Below are 17,411 nucleotides of genomic sequence, written 5' to 3'. Positions count from 1 at the left end.
ATCTCCTGGGTCAGTCAATGGGCAATGTGGTAAAAACTCCCACTACAGTTCCAAGGGGATGATTAGGACTGCTGGGACCCAGCTCTAACACAATTTCAGCGGAGGGATGGCTGAGCAGCCAGAGAGCAGGAGCAGAGACAAGAGGTAGGTGAGGACAGGAGTAGCAGACTGTCTAGGTCTTGTGAGGTTTCCCATCATTTGGGCAGCCCAGGGTTGGCCGAAAGTGGCAAATTTGGGCACAGTTAATGACGGACCCCACCTGTACATCAGCTGGAATTTTTGTTGCACTTGTAGGGTGAAATAGGCCAATGTGTATGCAGAACTTGATGGCATTAGCAGGTATTCACTACACCTGCTCTCTGCTGGCTGGAGCTAGAACTAGACCTCCACATCTGCTGGGGGATGTATGTGTTCCTTGCTTTTGTCAGCTGATAACTTCCTGGACTTCTGAATTAGGAGAATCTAAGTTTTACGCTACCACAGCAATGAAATTCCAAGAGTGCCAGGTCTCTAATTTAACAATAATCATGAAGCCAGTAAGTCACAGCTTTGTTTAAGTAGGACCTGGTTAGGTCACATCTCTTAAAAGTAAATGAATAGGAAAGATTAAAGTGGATTCAGCAGCGAATGATTATCTTTGACCACGTATTATCAACTAGATGGCCTTATGCCTTTAAATCTGGGATAATTATGGTTTTCTCCAACAATATCCAATTACATGACGAATAACCTTGGCGTCTAAGGCAGGAACCTCTGATATGCGTCACTTCTTACCTCAAGAAGACTGTTTATCAGAGTTATCAGTGCTGGCTGCTGAAAAATCAGCCTGCTATTGTTACATTCCCATTCAGAGCACGCCGTCTTCCAAAACATCCGAGCAGACTTGACAGACTGACGGCTGGGAGTACTTTGACATACTCTACCAGAGGGAACTCCTGGGGGGAATAAACCAACTGCATTCATTGCAATTCCTCCTTTATAGTGTGTGATAATTTAGCTGGGGAATGCAGGGGCAGTCTCTCCTGTGAGAGACAAAGCAGCAAATACATATAGGAAATCTTCAGTGCATATTTCTGATTTGCACTGATTTAATTCCAGGTTCTTGTTAATGCCAGTAGTTGCAAAGTACAAAGACAGAAATATCTTGCACTGGGAAAAAAATGTCTTTTATATACTGGGATCAATCGCTCTCACACACAGTGAAGTGTTACATTTCTGGTTAGCCTTTGATCCCATAAGCAATAAAGACTGAAAATTGTTATTAGAACAACAGGTGTTATCATTAAAATGCTTCCTAAGAATAGATTAGAAGGTAACATGAACGAAGTTTGTACAGTAACATCTTGTACTGTGTTAGAATAAGAATAGTCCCTATAAAGCGGAAACGCAAGGCATGAATTTCATTACAGAATTGTTTGGGACATTCTTTAATAGAAATAGCTATTTGATATATTATGTATTTAGCAACTTAGCTATATAATGTGCTAATTATCTGGGCATTTGCATTTAATATATTTAAATCTGGTTTAAATTTTGGGTTATTGCTTTAAAAACATCTACAGTTAGAAAGAAAAATTATCTTCCCAGCCCTTTGCCAGAAAAAGAAAAGCTTTTGACTCATGGCTAATAAAACTTTTATTAATAATTAAAGAATGTTGATGATTACAAGCATCCTACAGCTGCTATGCATGGATATTACAGATGAGACCTATCAGTCTCTGTTTCTTACTGAATGTGAGAACATTGCATGGGTCATCAAGATATTAAGGACTAGATCCAAAAAATGTTCCTGAAATGGGATTTAGGAATTCAAAATAGGATTTTGTGCTTAAATACAAGGGTAAGACCCTGAAAACTCCTACTTAGCTTTTGTTTGACATTGAAAATGCTTCAGCACTGTGCCTGGTGCAAATTTGTTGCTTTGCTTTCTTGCATTTTAACCATAAAGCCCAGTCGGCCTCTGAAAGATATGAGTGTGAGCATGCTCAAAAGCACCTCAGATTGAGTCACAGCTCAGAATCCACTGCTGCTTTCATGTTTCCATCCTATCTGCACCCAGATACGAAGCATTAATCTACTGGAGTCCCCTTGTGTTCCCTCCAGCCGGCATTCTCAGCATGTGCCAGGTACAGGGTGCGGCTCATCGCAAGTGCTGGTGGTGACCATTACAAAATAGGACCAGGAGAAAAAGAGAAGTCTTTTCTTTATATAACAAAACGTGCTTGGAATTTATATAGCAGTTTAGCATTTACATGGGTTTTCCATAAGGGGGGGGGGCAGATTAAATTTCATTGCCTGCTGGGGGGGAATGCTTCTTCCACAGCTTGTAGCTCCCAGCAGAATGCCTTGCCTGCAGCTTTAGGTGTGCTGAGCAGGAACAGTCTGTCTATGCAACAAAGAATTCAAGGTTTGTTTTGTATGTGTGTGCAAGAGTGAAATGGCTTTGTAGTGTAATGGTTATGACATGCCCCTAGGATGAGGGAGAACAGGGGCTTACCTATGCTTCACAGCCTGCTCTTGGATTTTGTTACACGCCTTTCATGGGGACTTCTGGTTCAGAGACCACAGTGTAGGAACACTTCTTCAATAGTGTAGGATTTTAATTACAGCAGATTATGCTGTAATTTTTAAATTTAATTTATTTTTGGCTTTTAAAGTCAGTCTTTTTTAATTTAAGATTTTTTTTTTTTAATTTAAACTGGCTTTACAGTAGCTCTCTGTGGTTTAACAGTTGGTCAGGTGCTTGTGAGCCAAATCAAACGCAGGAGTGAGAGTCCTCAAGTGAACAGGGACTGTTTGTCATTAGTTTGTTCATATTCTCTTTCTAACTGGCTGATAAGATATATCCAGATGCCTTCAAAGCCCCATTGGGTCTGGAGTGATTGTTTCAATACTTAATAACTATAGAAGACAGAACCTACCAATTCTCTGTTCCAGTGTTGCTACTTTATTTTGTTGCTACATTATTTGAGTTCCCCCTTTGAATTGACATTCACACTTCTCAGGCACTCTTGAGACTCAGACACAAATTGCTGTGGTATTTTGCCTAGGAGAAATTACAAATAACTTGCTGCAAAGCCTTGTATTACACACCAGCCAACGCTTTAGGGTAGCTTTATGAAGACAGGGAAAATGTAGACAAAAAAATGTTCTACCAAGACAGATGCACTCATTTTGATGGCCTGGCTTTGGGAAACTTGGTGAAAAACAGTTTGGTGGGTTTTTTTTGTTGTTGTTGGTGGTATTTTGTTTTGTTTTTTTTTTTTTTTTTTTTTTAATTTGTTATAGTCAAAGGGTAACTGGCAAGTGTTTGTGCACCAGCACTCATGGGAGAAAGCAGCCTGGAATGTGGGAGCAGGTGTTGCATTTGCCAACCTGAAATGGAGGGAGGATGACTAAAACCCTCCTTTATTCTCGTCCCTTGCCCAATTAAATCCAATTTAGAGCAATGTGTTGCTACATATTGCACCAACAATTAAAGGGGATAAAAGATCTACTTACTTATTTTACAGCTGAAGAAGTCCTTTTTTAGAGTACCGTAATAACTGCTCTTATGAAAAAGATGCCACAGGATCATCAGCAAGCAGATGGCGTTAAGAGCAGAGTTTTATATCTTGTCAAGCAAACATCTCCTCCATCAGCTGGACACTCTCACAAGCTACACAATAGCACTGAGCTACAGTTGACATAGGCACTTTCTACATCAGCTTCATTACTCCCATTATGTCATCCACGTCCCTGTGTTAACCCAACTCTGCCTTACTTTATGTTAGATAAGTTACTACCACAAAGCAGTGTCACTGCATTTGGGTAGTGATCTTACTTATTAGCTCTAAGTGAATAAGCTCAATCAAGAAACATGGTATAAAACTGGACTTTTGGCTACAAAAAGTTTCTGAATGCCACAGGGATCATTTCTACCGGGCAGAGCAATTTAGTGCTCATTTTCTCCCACAGAAAAAATTACAGTTTCCATCTGGAAATATTGGATTCAGAGATGCCATAGGAATTCCTCAGGTGAGCCTTAGTGTGTCTGTCTCATTATCCCATTTTCCTCTGTAACTGAGGTTACCCAGCCAAGCTGAACCTGCTGTGAAGTGTCACCAGGGACTCCTGTCATATGCTGGAGTAACTCAGCGAGAGACACAGTGATGCACATCCCACATAAAAGACTGAAGTGTACAGACCTTCAACGACCGTGCCTGTAAAATGCCGCAGCAGCTCTTCTGAATCTAAAGCTTGTTACTGGCCAAAGGACTTCCACTAAAAATTATTGGATTTGGGTCTCAAGTTTTCATCTTTTACTGAAATGTAATTACAGGATCTAATTTCAAGAAGACAATTTTTGTCAAGCATTTCTGAAGATGTCAAACATCTTCCTCTAGCCAGCTTAGATGCATACTTGTTATCAAAGGCAGGCAAGTTTTTGAGTAGAAGAGAAGCAGGCGTAGCGGCAGGAGAAATAAAGACAGGAGCTGAATGATGAGCCCTGCCTATGTGAACCTGTACTACTGGTGTATCTCCTACCGGGGGAGTTAAATGTGTCCATATGAGGAGGTCCTGCAGCACATCTTGTTACTCTTCAGGCAGCTTCAGCAAGGATATAAAAAACAGATGGACAAAGGTGCTAGTAGCTTAGTAATTCCTGCAGATGATCTTTCCATGTCAAGGAAGAAGCTTTCTGGCAGGACAGTGGTAGAGGGATTTATGCTGTTCCTTCTTCAGAGCCTGTTTTGCAGAGGGAGGGCTTGAGGCTGCACAGCTGCCAGCCTAAAATCTTTCTAGATTTACTACTGGAAATTCACTTAAAATTAAACATCAGTGACGCCCTCCCCCAACAAAGATTAAGAACAAAAAATGTCAAGTAGGAAATGTTCAGGGTGAAGAGAGAATTGTGGTGCTTCTGATTAGAATCAAAATCAAACTCTCCCCCATCCCATCCTAGGATTTCAGAAAGCTTTCCAGCACACATCTGCCTCCAGTTTCCTCTTTGTTTATTCAGTCATCAATTATCAAGAGACTTTTTGTTTTGTCTTAATGAGCTGCACAATTTGAAGCAACTGTGGTATCTAAGATGGTTCTGCCTAAACCAAACACAGATTCCTTCATGGCACAGAGAAACTGGATTGGATTAAAATAAAAATATCCAAAACCAACAGAATTTTCTCTCTAAGCTGTTCTGAGGGTTATTATAATGTCATTTTTCCCTGTGAAACAAATAATACACAGACTTCAAAAGCTCTGAGTGTTGTTCTCAAACAACAGAAAATAAATGAGATTAGACATCATGATTTATGACTCTTCCATTCCTTCTTTTTAAGAAAAGGGAAATATGTTAATAATTAAAGTCACATGAACTCGGATTCTTTTGGCTCCTAAAGTATTATGACATGCACTTGCCTAAAGAGCCCTCTAGGACAAATGTACAATGACAGCAATTGCACTTGCGCCTTGGAAGTGGTAGCTCCCTGGACATATTATTACCTCTGATTAAGCCAGTGGATTAATGCCTGTTGTTATGCTCTCTGCTGATAGCAAGAAATTACAATGGAGCATCTGCCATTCATCTTCCTTTTCCAACAGAGCTCTGTCAGTGACTACTGTTGCTGCTACATCATGTAGCTACTAACCAGGGACTCAAATAATTTATGCTACCCCTTAGCTTACTTTCACATCCTCACAACTCCTTCCATAGGAGCAGTCTCGTGGCAATTTTAATTGAATATCCACAGAATGGCTGGGTGTATTGGCAACTCTATTTGAGGTTTCCAAAGTAAAGCAAACTAATATGAGCCAGCAGTGTCTGAATATGAGCCAGCAGTGTGCCCAGGTGGCCAAGAAGGCCAACAGCATCCTGGCCTGTATCAGAAATAGTGTGGCCAGCAGGAGCAGGGAGGTGATTGTTCCCCTGTACTTGGCACTGGTGAGGCTGCACCTTGAATACTGTGTTCAGTTTTGGGCCCCTCACTACAGGAAAGACATTGAAGTGCTGGAGCGTGTTCAGAGAAGGGCAACCAAGTTGGTGAGGGGCCTGGAGCACAAGTCTTATGAGGAGCAGCTGAGGGAACTGGGGCTGTTTAGTCTGGAGAAAAGGAGGCTGAGGGGAGACCTTATCAATCTCTACAACTACCTGAAAGGGGATTGTAGTGAGGTGGGTGCTGGTCTCTTCTCTCAGGTGGCTGCTGATAGGACCAGAGGAAACGGCCTCAAGTTGAGGCAAGGGAGATTTAGGTTAGATATTAGGAAAAATGTCTTTACTGAGAGGGTTGTCAGACATTGGAACAGGCTGCCCAGGGAAGTGGTTGAGTCACCATCCCTGGAGGTATTCAAAAAGCGCGTAGACGGGGTACTTCAGGACATGGTTTAGTGGGCGTGGATGGTGGTTGGACTCGATGATCTTGAAGGTCTTTCCCAACCTAAATGATTCTATGATTCTGTAATACCAGTTTAACAATGCTGTTGTTGCATGGCAGATACTGACCTGAGTCTGTAAATATAAAATGCTGTAAACCAATAGGTAAAGAAATTAGGTTCCATTATAAAATCTTCGCAGGGCAGTTAGAGCTGAGGGAGGTAAAATTTCTGTCTTTTTCTTAGACAAGCAATGACCTGTCTCTTGACAAACGCCTGTCTCAATGACCAAAGTGCCAGAGCACATTCTGGGACTTGACAAAGTGCCCAGTCACGTACCTTAACTATAAATTTGTCTTCCTACTTTTGTATAAACCTGAAATACAGCTCATGGAGTGAAAATGCAGAGGCTTCTTTTTAAGATGATATTCTAGATTTCATACAGTATTTAGTAACAAAACCAAAAATAAGACAAAAGCACTTATATCTGTATGGGCTATCTTTACATATTGTTATCTAACTGGCTGAAAGACACTGAAAATAACTGTCTTCTTCTGTCAGCATGGTAATGTTTCTTGTTATGATAATGTTATACAATTCTGATGTCAGTTTATTACACTATTTTTGGATGGAGAAGTCAATTCTAGGCCACTAGTCCTCTCCTTCTTGTAAGAAATATCAAGTGTATGATGCCAGTATTTCTGAGTTCCTTCCGTTAGCACTCTGTTATAAAACAAAAAGGTACTACAATATTAATTTGTCTTGTATATGTGTGAGTAAAATGTGAGGATCTCACTATTGTATGTCAATAAACAAAGCTCTGGAATAATAATAATTCCTTTGAATTAAGTGCTAAATTAAATTTGCTCTGTATTAATCTATAAACTCAGTGTGAAATCCTGACCTAGAGTTAAAAGGCATTTTACCTTAAGTTTCAAAAAGGATAGTATTTCACATTGGACTAAATCACATTTGCCATTCCTCATTTCAGAGTATAATACAAATGACTGACAGAGTTTTAGGTTGCATGCACAAATTGGTGGCACATGTACTGGAATTAGGCAAACAATATCCAGGAAAACACATGCTTACAACCTGTCATAAATTACAATTGACCTACATCCTGTGCATCCACAGTTAAACCTTAACTGAGCTGAATGGTCCTGAAGGCAATGTGTGGGTACAGAAATCTGTGTGTCAGAGCAGCTGTTGGGTTGAAGTCACGACTGGTGTTGACTCTCTGACAAGGTTCACAGAAGCAGGTAGCACAAGAAGAGCAGATTGCTTGAGTTAAACAGCCACAGCTGAGGCCCCAGTGTCTGCACTGTATATACTTTGGAGGATTTGGTTTGGACTACTTCTCATCTATTTCCAATGGATTAAATGTCTAGTAGCAGCTAGAATGCACTAGAGATGCTCCCAGAGCACATGGCTTGCTTTATTTCATGTGAAAGTAATCCAGTTTGTCTGTTCTGAGACTGCTCCATAATGCAAACCAAAGTTTGCAGTAACTTGGGGTAGCATCTCAAAAACACACCCCTGATCTGGCCTAAAACACTAATGTAGACATACTCTTTACAAGGAGAGGCTATAGAGTACCCTCCTTAAAAATTTTACCATGGGAGGAAATGTGTATTTAAAATATTATGAAAATCAAAACCATACTTCCCATATTAATGGCTGAATTTAGTCTTCATATCCAAATGTTTCATAATATAGTCAAATTTTCTGCCTACAGGACAGTGTGATCATCAGGCCAATCTGGACCCCTCAAGCATCTGAAAAATCTTTTATCATGCTTTCAATTTACTTTATTCAACTAAAATTCAGGAGCTATTCAGATGTCAGAAAAGGTCCTGCAGCTATGTCACAGGGCAAGAGAGAAAGAAATTAAGACTTCACAAAGGCAATGAGGAAAATAGTTCAGTTAATAAAACCAATTTGCTACCTACATTACTACAAATATGCTGAAAACTTAGAAATTGTTTTTATATTAAAAAACAATAAATTACAGATGAGGTTGATTAGCCTGATTTTCTATTATCCCCCACACTTTAAAGTTTAGAGCTTTGAACACCATGAAAAACAACGTCTGTACTCCAGGAGTAAGATTAATCTCCTCCAACTGCTCACATCCACACATCAGCTTCTTTAGCAGTCAACAGAGAGAAATGGGTACTCTCTGAGCAGGGTTCCTCAGACCAGTTTCAGACGTCTATTTTGCAATGAGCTGAGTCTGAAGGAAGTACCTCTTTCTCATTCTTTTCAGCCACAACAGGGAAGATTAGATGATGGCTGTAGTCTTTAAAAAAAATTTTTTTTACAGATGTTTACAGCCATTCTGCCAGATTAATTGTATCCCAACTATCTTCAGCATTATTTCATCTGCAGAATGAGAGGAATGCCCTATAAGGGAAATCCAGTAGAAGCACTCTCTGAACTTTTCTGTAAGAAATACAGTAATCTCTTGACATAGCTATCTGAGATTCAGAAATTCCATTTCTTGTTGCTAAATTGAGTTCCTGTCATTTACTACCAGTATTCATAGCCACACTCCATGATTTCATAAGCCCAGAGTCTCAAGTATTTGGATCAGATCAGGGCTTGAGCATGCCCAGTCCTAGACACTGTGACTGACCCTGGCACAGGAACATATTTCAGCCTACGCATTTTTTGGCTTCAGTGAAAGTATGTAAATACACACTTAAGTAGTTTGGCGATCAAGGGATGATCTAAGAGATCAGCTTAATGCTTTAAGAAGTATGAGATGTACAAGGAAACAACAGATTATCACCAGAAATGATAATTTATGGGAAAAAAAAAAGAAAGAAAAGAAAGCTAACGCCGTCAAAGAAAGCTAGCTACCCAGCTAGCAAGGCTAAAGAACAGCAGGTGTTTGATTTTGTGGGTTTTTCTTTTATATACTAAAGGTGAAAAAAAATTCCTACAAATAATGTACTCCCAGTTCTCAGTAAGAATGGTAAAATTATTAACAACATTTCAGAACAGCAAAAATTTTTATCTCCAGAATACAATGAGACATCCTTTACAACACAGAGCAGAAAAGAATATAGGAAAATGCATTTTTAAGCTGAGAAGTATATGAACATTTACAGCCAGAAACTGAGTGCTTGAAAGCACAGGAACTCCGTGGCTTTCTCAGACATAAATCACTCTTACTAAGGGTAGCTACACAGTAATCTATAGGAAATTGCAGGGACTGTGAAACTGCAAGGTATCACCAAGTAATAATTAAAGAAACAATGATTAATTGCTAGAGATGAGCTCAAACCACAAAATATAAATTTAAAACATTTAAATCTAAGTTTGGAAATTTTACATCTGGAGATTTTATTATACTCATGCTGTTATGAAGGGATGGCTGACTGTTAAACTATGGATAAGTGTTTTCTTCTCCAATTTGGCCCCATTAATAGATCTAATAATTGCTCTTTTCCCCCCCTTCCCATTTTTTTGAGAGAGTGTTATTACAGCAGTATGGTTAGTCACAGTGATTTGCTGTACAGCAAGTACTTTGGATGAACACATCCCACTCATAACAGTTTGGACAAAGAAGATGGGAAATTATGTGAATGCAGTCCATGTTTAGGCACGAGGTTAGGCACGAAGAAAAATCGAACTGTGAGGCAGCAGACTGAATAGGCACTTGAAATCTTTTTTCCAGCAGGGGATCAGCAATAACTCATGTGACAAATACCATGAAATAAGATATGAGATCATCTTCAGTAAATCAATCAAGCAACTCTTTCTCTGCTTTATCTAAGAAGTGCCTAGTTTAACAAAAAAACCCCAAAAAAACCCACACACAAAAAAGGGGAAATGTCTGGGAAACAAAACTCAGGATTCTTCTTGTCTTATACGTGTGTGCTCACCCAGATGGGGTGCAAGTCATAGGCCTATTTGTTAGCCTCCTGGGGCCATACCCAGCATTTTTCCTTGTGTAGGGTCAATAGGTGGAACAGAGAGAACCTAACCCTAATCTGTGTTGCCTTTAGTTTGGTGGTTAAGAGAAAAATGGGTACTGTGGGTTTTAACTACTTAAGGGAGATGAAAACCCAGAATCCAAAGTTTAAACTTTCACTAGATTGTTACATAAATGGACAGCAGAATGCAATCCTTCTGTCTGCAGCATTCTTTGGACAAAAAGAGGGGTACTTCTTGGCTTCACACTGCACTACATTGGCTAGTATTTGTAGCCATGCTTTGAGTCCAACTGCCGGATAGGACTTACAAACCTGTGTAAGTCCCTTCTAAACCCTTCTGAATGGGATATGTGGTGAGATTCTCAGCCAAGTCAAAAAGCCTTTTTGATAGAAAGAGAAGGTGAAGGGTCAGGGGCTTGGGGTATTTTTAGTTGGGGGAGGGGGTCTTTTTAATAATCTCTTGAGCTTTGGTATCTCAACTGGATCCTGTGGTCCCAATGAATGGCTTTTGTAGCTGTGGGCAACACAGTAACTCTCCCTTCTACAGAAAGTCATCATGGTGTGGTACATCATACTGATGGTGTCAAATCCTCATTACTGTGTTCCCTCCAAGTCCCTTGACACTCCCATTGCTTTCCTGCACCAAGCTCAGACATAGGATAAAACTATATATGGTTCAAGTTAACATTTGAGTGATAGAAAAAAAACAACAAGAAATTACATTTTGAAAAGTGTTTCATATGCCTACTCAAAATGCCAAGGCTAGTTTTTGTCTCCTTCAGCACCATTCTGAAAGGTAGAATACTGCAAGACAAGTGTTTTCAGTCTGACCTGATTTACAGGACAGAACAGGATAAGCAGGTGGTCACTGTCACTCAGCTACCAGGCTATATAATTACCTAAAATAGTAATTAAATCAAAACTACTTCAATAATAAGATGGTATTTGAGAACTGCTCTTGAAAATATACAATTTATTTTATCTTTTTTATAGTTTCTTAGCCAAATTAATCAAATAGTCACGAAACTAGGAGATGGATTTGATATTTACATCCTTTGCGGTTTTGGGCACAAATCTCATGATAGTAGGAGGTCTTAAGTGACATGAAAGAGCAAGAGGCCTCTATTTTGATGGTGGCAAGGTCACAGAGATATGAATTTTTAAATGCATTTACAAGCATAATTGTAAGATCAGGAGTTGAGACTTATTTTTAAAGTGTGTTAAAATATTGGAATGATATTTTAGAAAAAAGAAGAAGTATTAGAAGTTGTTTGAAAATCTCTACCTTTGTCTACTCAACTGGGGAGGAGCTACAGTTCCAGAATTCTTATCTAAATCATACTGTTCTCAACAGAATAAATTGTTGGCGGAGAGACTTTCATTGGCAGTTACAGTATAAAATATAAGTGAAGAGCTTCTAGTGTGGGCTTATATGTTTAGATTTGAATTTATCTACATTAACAAAATATCAAAAAGAGACGTAGTGTTTATGTTTCTGTATGCATTTGCACCATTGCTTTATAGTGGAAAAAAACCTGCTTCCCTTCATCCTGTGTTGCAAGCTGCTCATGGAATAGAAACCTATCTTTTTGTAGCAGACATCCTAAGCCTCCCCCCTCCCACTGCTACAAAGTTCTGAGTTATCCTGACCGGCAGCAAAGCGATGAGTGCAGATTTCTTGCTAGTCATTGTAGATTTTAGGCCTTTTTCCCATAAGCATATTGCTTAATTTTACAAAGATTAATTTGTGTGCTTATTGTGATGTTATTTGCACAGATAGAATACTTAGTCTGCATAAGGTCAAGTGCACGTGTAAGTCTTCGAATGACTGGGATATAAATAGTCCGTATATTTGGCTATTTAGAACACCATTGCTCATGCATGCCTGTCAGTTTCAGTAGAAGTTTTGCGTGTGCAAGAGATATAGGGTCGCATTTCAAATGATGTCAGCGAGGGCTCCAGAAAGCTTTGCAAAACTGCAAAGCTTGACCCGTGCAGAACCATTTGATTAGCTGCCTCATTTCTGATTCTTCCTCCATTGAAGGGCAAATTGACACATTTAACTAATCTTCAATATTTACTTTCCCCAGTAAGTTACAGGGTTATTTACCTGATTAGGTTTCTCAAAGTAAATTTTAATAGCTTCCCCCCCTCCCCAGTGAAGGTGAGTTCAACGGTTATGTAAGGCAGAGGCCAGCCAGGCAGAGCCTTGCCAGTACCCCTCAGTCCTGGCTTTCAACACAGTTGTTATTCCAGTAATGTCTCTCTCTCTTAAGCTGCGGCTGCCAACTCTGTTCAAATGTGTGGTGGTTTTCTGCTGTGGGCAAAGAGCCACCAAGACTGAAGCTGGATCCATGAAACACATTTCATGGCTAAATGCCGATACCTTTAACCATAACTCTCCATAGGTAATAAACGGTGGAAGTACGCCACAAAGCAGACTTTTTGGGGGGTGAGGGAGGTAGGCACCTCTCTCTGCTGCAATATGAAAAAGTTTGTTGCCCCAAATGAACAAAGTTATGTTCCAGTAGTCTGGAGAAGAAAAAGAAAGGTGCCACCCCCCACCTTTTTTTTTTTTTTTTGATTGCTTTTTTTCTTGGATGAATTTTAAATGGCTATTTGTGAGGAAACTACTTTTATTCCAAACAAGGATTCATCTGTCTGCTTTTGCAAGGATTAAGTCTACACCAAAAGGGAAACAAAACTCACCCACATTATTCCTGTCTGCATGGAATTTACAATAATGAAAAGAAAGCACCTCAGCCATTTGCCATGGGGCATCTGGAAGGCTTGTGTTTTCATCTTACTAACTAGCTCCTTAAGGAGGGCAATTCACATTTCCCCTGGAAAAAATCTCTGCAGACAGCAGAGTTGGCCAGCAAGAGATGTGACCTCTTAAAAATCTATTCAGCATTTCAGTAAGGAGTAAAGACCAAATTTGGTGGTGGAAGACTGGTTACTAGAGTAACAAACTAGATAATTTGCTTTTATCATCCATACCCCTTACTTCACTGTCATCAGTAAGGTCGAACAGGTTTAAACTGATGGGATCATTTAATTTTGTATGTGTTATGATGACTGTAGCTGCCTACTTTCTAAACAGCAACTATAGGATAACCATATCTATTCTGTATAAACTGGTATTTATTTATACACCGAAGTTTCTCTTTTAGTTGGCAGACCTTTTTCCTTCTGTACTAATCCTAGAGCCTGATATGGGAATGTTATTCTTTCCAGGATAAATTCATAAAACTCGGTGCTCTGCCATGTAGAGGTTACAGAGTTAGCTTTGGATGAGCTAGTTAAGATGTGAGAACCAGTTAAGTTGCCTTAAGTTTGGACTCTTCCAAGCTAGTACGCAATTCTTCCCAGCAGAGTTAATTAGCTTAGGCATCCAACCAGCAATTTTCACAGCAAACTAACCCAATTATCTCTGCATGATATGACATTGTGTCATGTCTGAGCCCAGAATATGTTTGTCTACATATGGGAAAAATTAACCACAGGTTGTGCCATTGAAAATATCAGTGGGTGCTCTAGGGAGAGGGATAGTTCCCTTCTACCCTTCATAATATGAATATCTGGACTAATAACAACATAGTGAGTACCTTGCTATATGCTCAATTTTTTTTTTAAAGTCAAAATCATTATAAGTAAAGGGCATGAGGAGCCCAGGGTTATAATTCCAGAATGTAGCATAAAGGAAAAGCTTTTTGACATCCAGTTCAGCATTATCTAGCAATTTTATCATGGTCGAGTGCCCTCACTAACTTGATAACAGCTCCAATTTAAGCAGAACAGTGCAGATTTTCTACCTTGCACTGGATGTGCTGATGAGCTACTGGTGGCTCCAGAGAGACTCAGAGATTCAAGGGAAACCTCTGACAACACACTTTTATTGTCAGTGTGGTATTTTTATGACCTGCATTACATAGTACTTCAGCTTCTCATTGTACTTATAAATTTATTCTTCTTGTTCCTAAGAAGTGAGGAAGCACTTCTCTTCCCATTTTTCAAAGGTCAATGGACGTGTTTAAAGCCTTAGCCAATGCCAGGCTCAAGAAATCTGTGACAGATTTAGGATCTGAACCAATGGTCTTCAAAAGTCTAGGGTGGGCCACTGACCGACTTTCTTCTGTGACAGTTACAAAAGTTGTGTTGCTTTAAGTAGTATAACATACAGAATTGTAAAGAAACAAGCACGATATAAAGCATAAGAGGGACAACATAATTTTCTGTAAGAACTGTAGTACACATAATTACACTGATACTAAGCATATCCTGAGCAGAAGCACATAGTTATTATCTACTATATCCTCAGGAAGCACTGCTAAATGACCATTTAATTTAGTTGTTCAAGATATTTTTCACACTTGCATTGTAAATATCCATCACTCCCTTGCTGAAAGATGAGGCATTAAACTGATTCTTTTGCTCTTAAGCTCAGGTTGAGTGATATCTAGTCAGTCCATTGAAAAGTAACCTACTTTCACTATAGCCATTGTAAGTGTTTAGGCATTTCTTTATCTATTATTTCCTGTTTTCTAGCAGGAAGATAGGACTAAAATAAGATTTTCACTGCAAACCTCTCCTCCTCAACCTCTATAGAAAAAGAACCTCCCCCACATAATCCATGTTACCTCAAGGAATGTGGACTCACAGTAGCAAGCCTAGCGTTACTGCTAAAAACCTTTAAATATGAAGCTAACCCAGAACCAGTAGCATGACCCAGAAACAGACCTTTTCTGACAAAATCAGCTGTTACCATTTTAGAGTACTGCTCGACAATGTACCGTTCCAAGTAAGGACTGGTCTTGCGTCAAAGATCCCTGAAGAAATACAGTCAGTACTCCAGACTCCTGTGTTTCTTTTCTTACTAAGTAATTATCCTCTTGCAGTTGCTGGGACTTGCCCTCTAAATTTCTGTTGGCACTGTGTCACTGTTACAGTAAATGACAGCACGACTGTTTCAGCATATTTCAAAGACCATGCAGTCAAGAAAGATGTCCTCTGAAGGCACGTTGTGCTTTGTTCACTAGTTACACCCACAGATGTTATAATGTCAGCTTTGCATTGATCAGTGACAAACTTTGTGTTTCGTTCTCTCGGAAATTCAATTCCCTTGTAAAATCTGAAATTGGACGCCACACAACGCATTCAGCACAAAGTCCGAGACCTTTTAGTTTGCATGTTCTCTGGCTCCTGCTCTACTGCACAGAGTTCAGTATGAAAGGAGAGGTACCAGAATGGACACCCTCTGGCTTTATAGCACTACCAGAACCACACACATTTATGTGATAGATCAAGACAGTGGAGTTTGTGTCCAGTTGTTGCCCTCAGACCAACCATATAATGTTAGTTTCTACTTCCCATACCTCTTACAGAGCCAGTTGTGGGATATCCACTTGCACTTAGAATAATCTCAGCTCTGTACATTATGAGATACCTTGGGGTGAAATCTAATATCCTATATTATATATGACACTACAGTCCTTAATTTGTTAGAGACACTGAAAAATAATAAGAGCAGGCGAAATATTTTTAAATACAAGAGATGTAACCTCTGAGAGCCAGTCACACCTTTGGCATGTCCCTTTGGAGTAATTTCTACATTCCTAGCAGTTTCCTTACAGACCCTAACATATGTTCTCATTCTTGCACATGCATATACTACAAGACATAGATAAGAATATATGCAATGGAAACAAGATCTTGTTCTGCTCCTTGCTCCTAAAGAATCATTTACATTAAGGATGGTGCCAAACTCCCAGTTTTGGACTGACTTGTTATAAAAATGCCAAACCAAATAGTGAACGAACCTGTGCAGAAGACTTTAATCTTCAGGTAATTTTTTTGTTGTCCCCTCTTCCACCCCTCCTTTTTTTTCCCCTAATGGATAATAACATTTGCATGGATATAACTTCCTTAGAACTACAGTATTATGAACCCAATGGTATTTAAGCTGTAGATTATAATTGGCATGATAAAGGATCACAAGTGTATCTTTTCTGTCAGCTTGTTCCATTAAGAACCTCTAACCATGGATCACTGATGTAACAGATCATTACGGCCCATTGTGTCAGTTCATCTGTTGGGATCTGTGCACTATAAGCATGACAGATTTCCTCTGCAGCAATTATAGTCTATTGTGACAATAGGATTTAATGAATATAAACAACAAACCACATAATCTGTTATTACAGAACACAGCTATGCAGCCAGATGGGAATTAAGTTCCTACATGTTGCCAGTTGCAGTTTTTAAAATTGTGACTATTTCAGTCTTCATGTTATTAGATGCAATGCTCTAATTTACAGTGTACATTTATCTCAACCCTGGCAGTTGAAAGGTCTTCAGAATTTAAAGTGTAATCCTGCAAGTGTTCTATGATTTCATTTTTTCTCAGTAAAGATTATCTTTTAGGTTTTTAGACATTTACTCCCTGTGTTTCACTGTGATACTAGCTGTACTGTTAATGTTTCAGTACTAGCATTGTAGGTGAAACAAGCAAATACAATAAAATTGGTCACAGAAATTAAAGAAACATAGCAGAACATTCCTGTAATGTTTCCAAAGAATAGACACTTCTACTTAATATTAATTTTTACAAATGATGGGCAAAGTGCTACACCAGCGCAAATCTGTAAAATCACAGTGATTGAAATTTTGCTGATTGATGCAGCTGAAGGTCTGACCCAGAGGCTTTTGATACATATTTGTGAAATTAATACTCTCTTTCAAAGTAGAGATTTTCAGCTTTCAAATATGAGTTCTGGACTTGAGTACATCAGGGGTTACAACTATAGTGCTGGTACAGCTATATTTTCATCTATGCAGATGGGCACTACTGGAATATATATATATACTTTGTTTCAATAATTGAAAATCCACTGTAAAGAATATATTAATGAGGAGTACATGTGGATGAGCTATGTAAATGCCATTGTGAATCATCACAGCCATTGTCGTGTGCTTTTGAGAAGAAATCCCCAATTAAACATACTTTCACACACTTCTCATATCAAAAGGGAAAAAACCTCTTAGCCTTACCTAGCATGCGAACACATTTGGCATTCTGGTCAGGACTATCAAATGAGATTTCTCCGCACCTCTGAA

At 39.2% G+C, this 17,411-nt stretch overlaps 1 protein-coding gene across 1 annotated transcript in view; it reads right to left on the bottom strand.

Annotated features, from left to right (window-relative positions):
* Nucleotides 1-17,411, bottom strand: part of PDE7B (phosphodiesterase 7B) — a 183,892-nt gene that overhangs the window by 101,967 nt on the left and 64,514 nt on the right. Inside the window, exon 3 of the mRNA XM_075035782.1 lies at nt 17,346-17,406. Within this exon, the coding sequence (XP_074891883.1) occupies nt 17,346-17,406 (61 nt within the window). The remainder of the gene's footprint in view (nt 1-17,345; nt 17,407-17,411) is intronic.

This window comes from Buteo buteo, chromosome 9 (assembly GCF_964188355.1).
Source record: "Buteo buteo chromosome 9, bButBut1.hap1.1, whole genome shotgun sequence".
NCBI lineage: Eukaryota > Metazoa > Chordata > Aves > Accipitriformes > Accipitridae > Buteo > Buteo buteo.
This window is presented reverse-complemented; position numbering and strand designations above follow the sequence as displayed.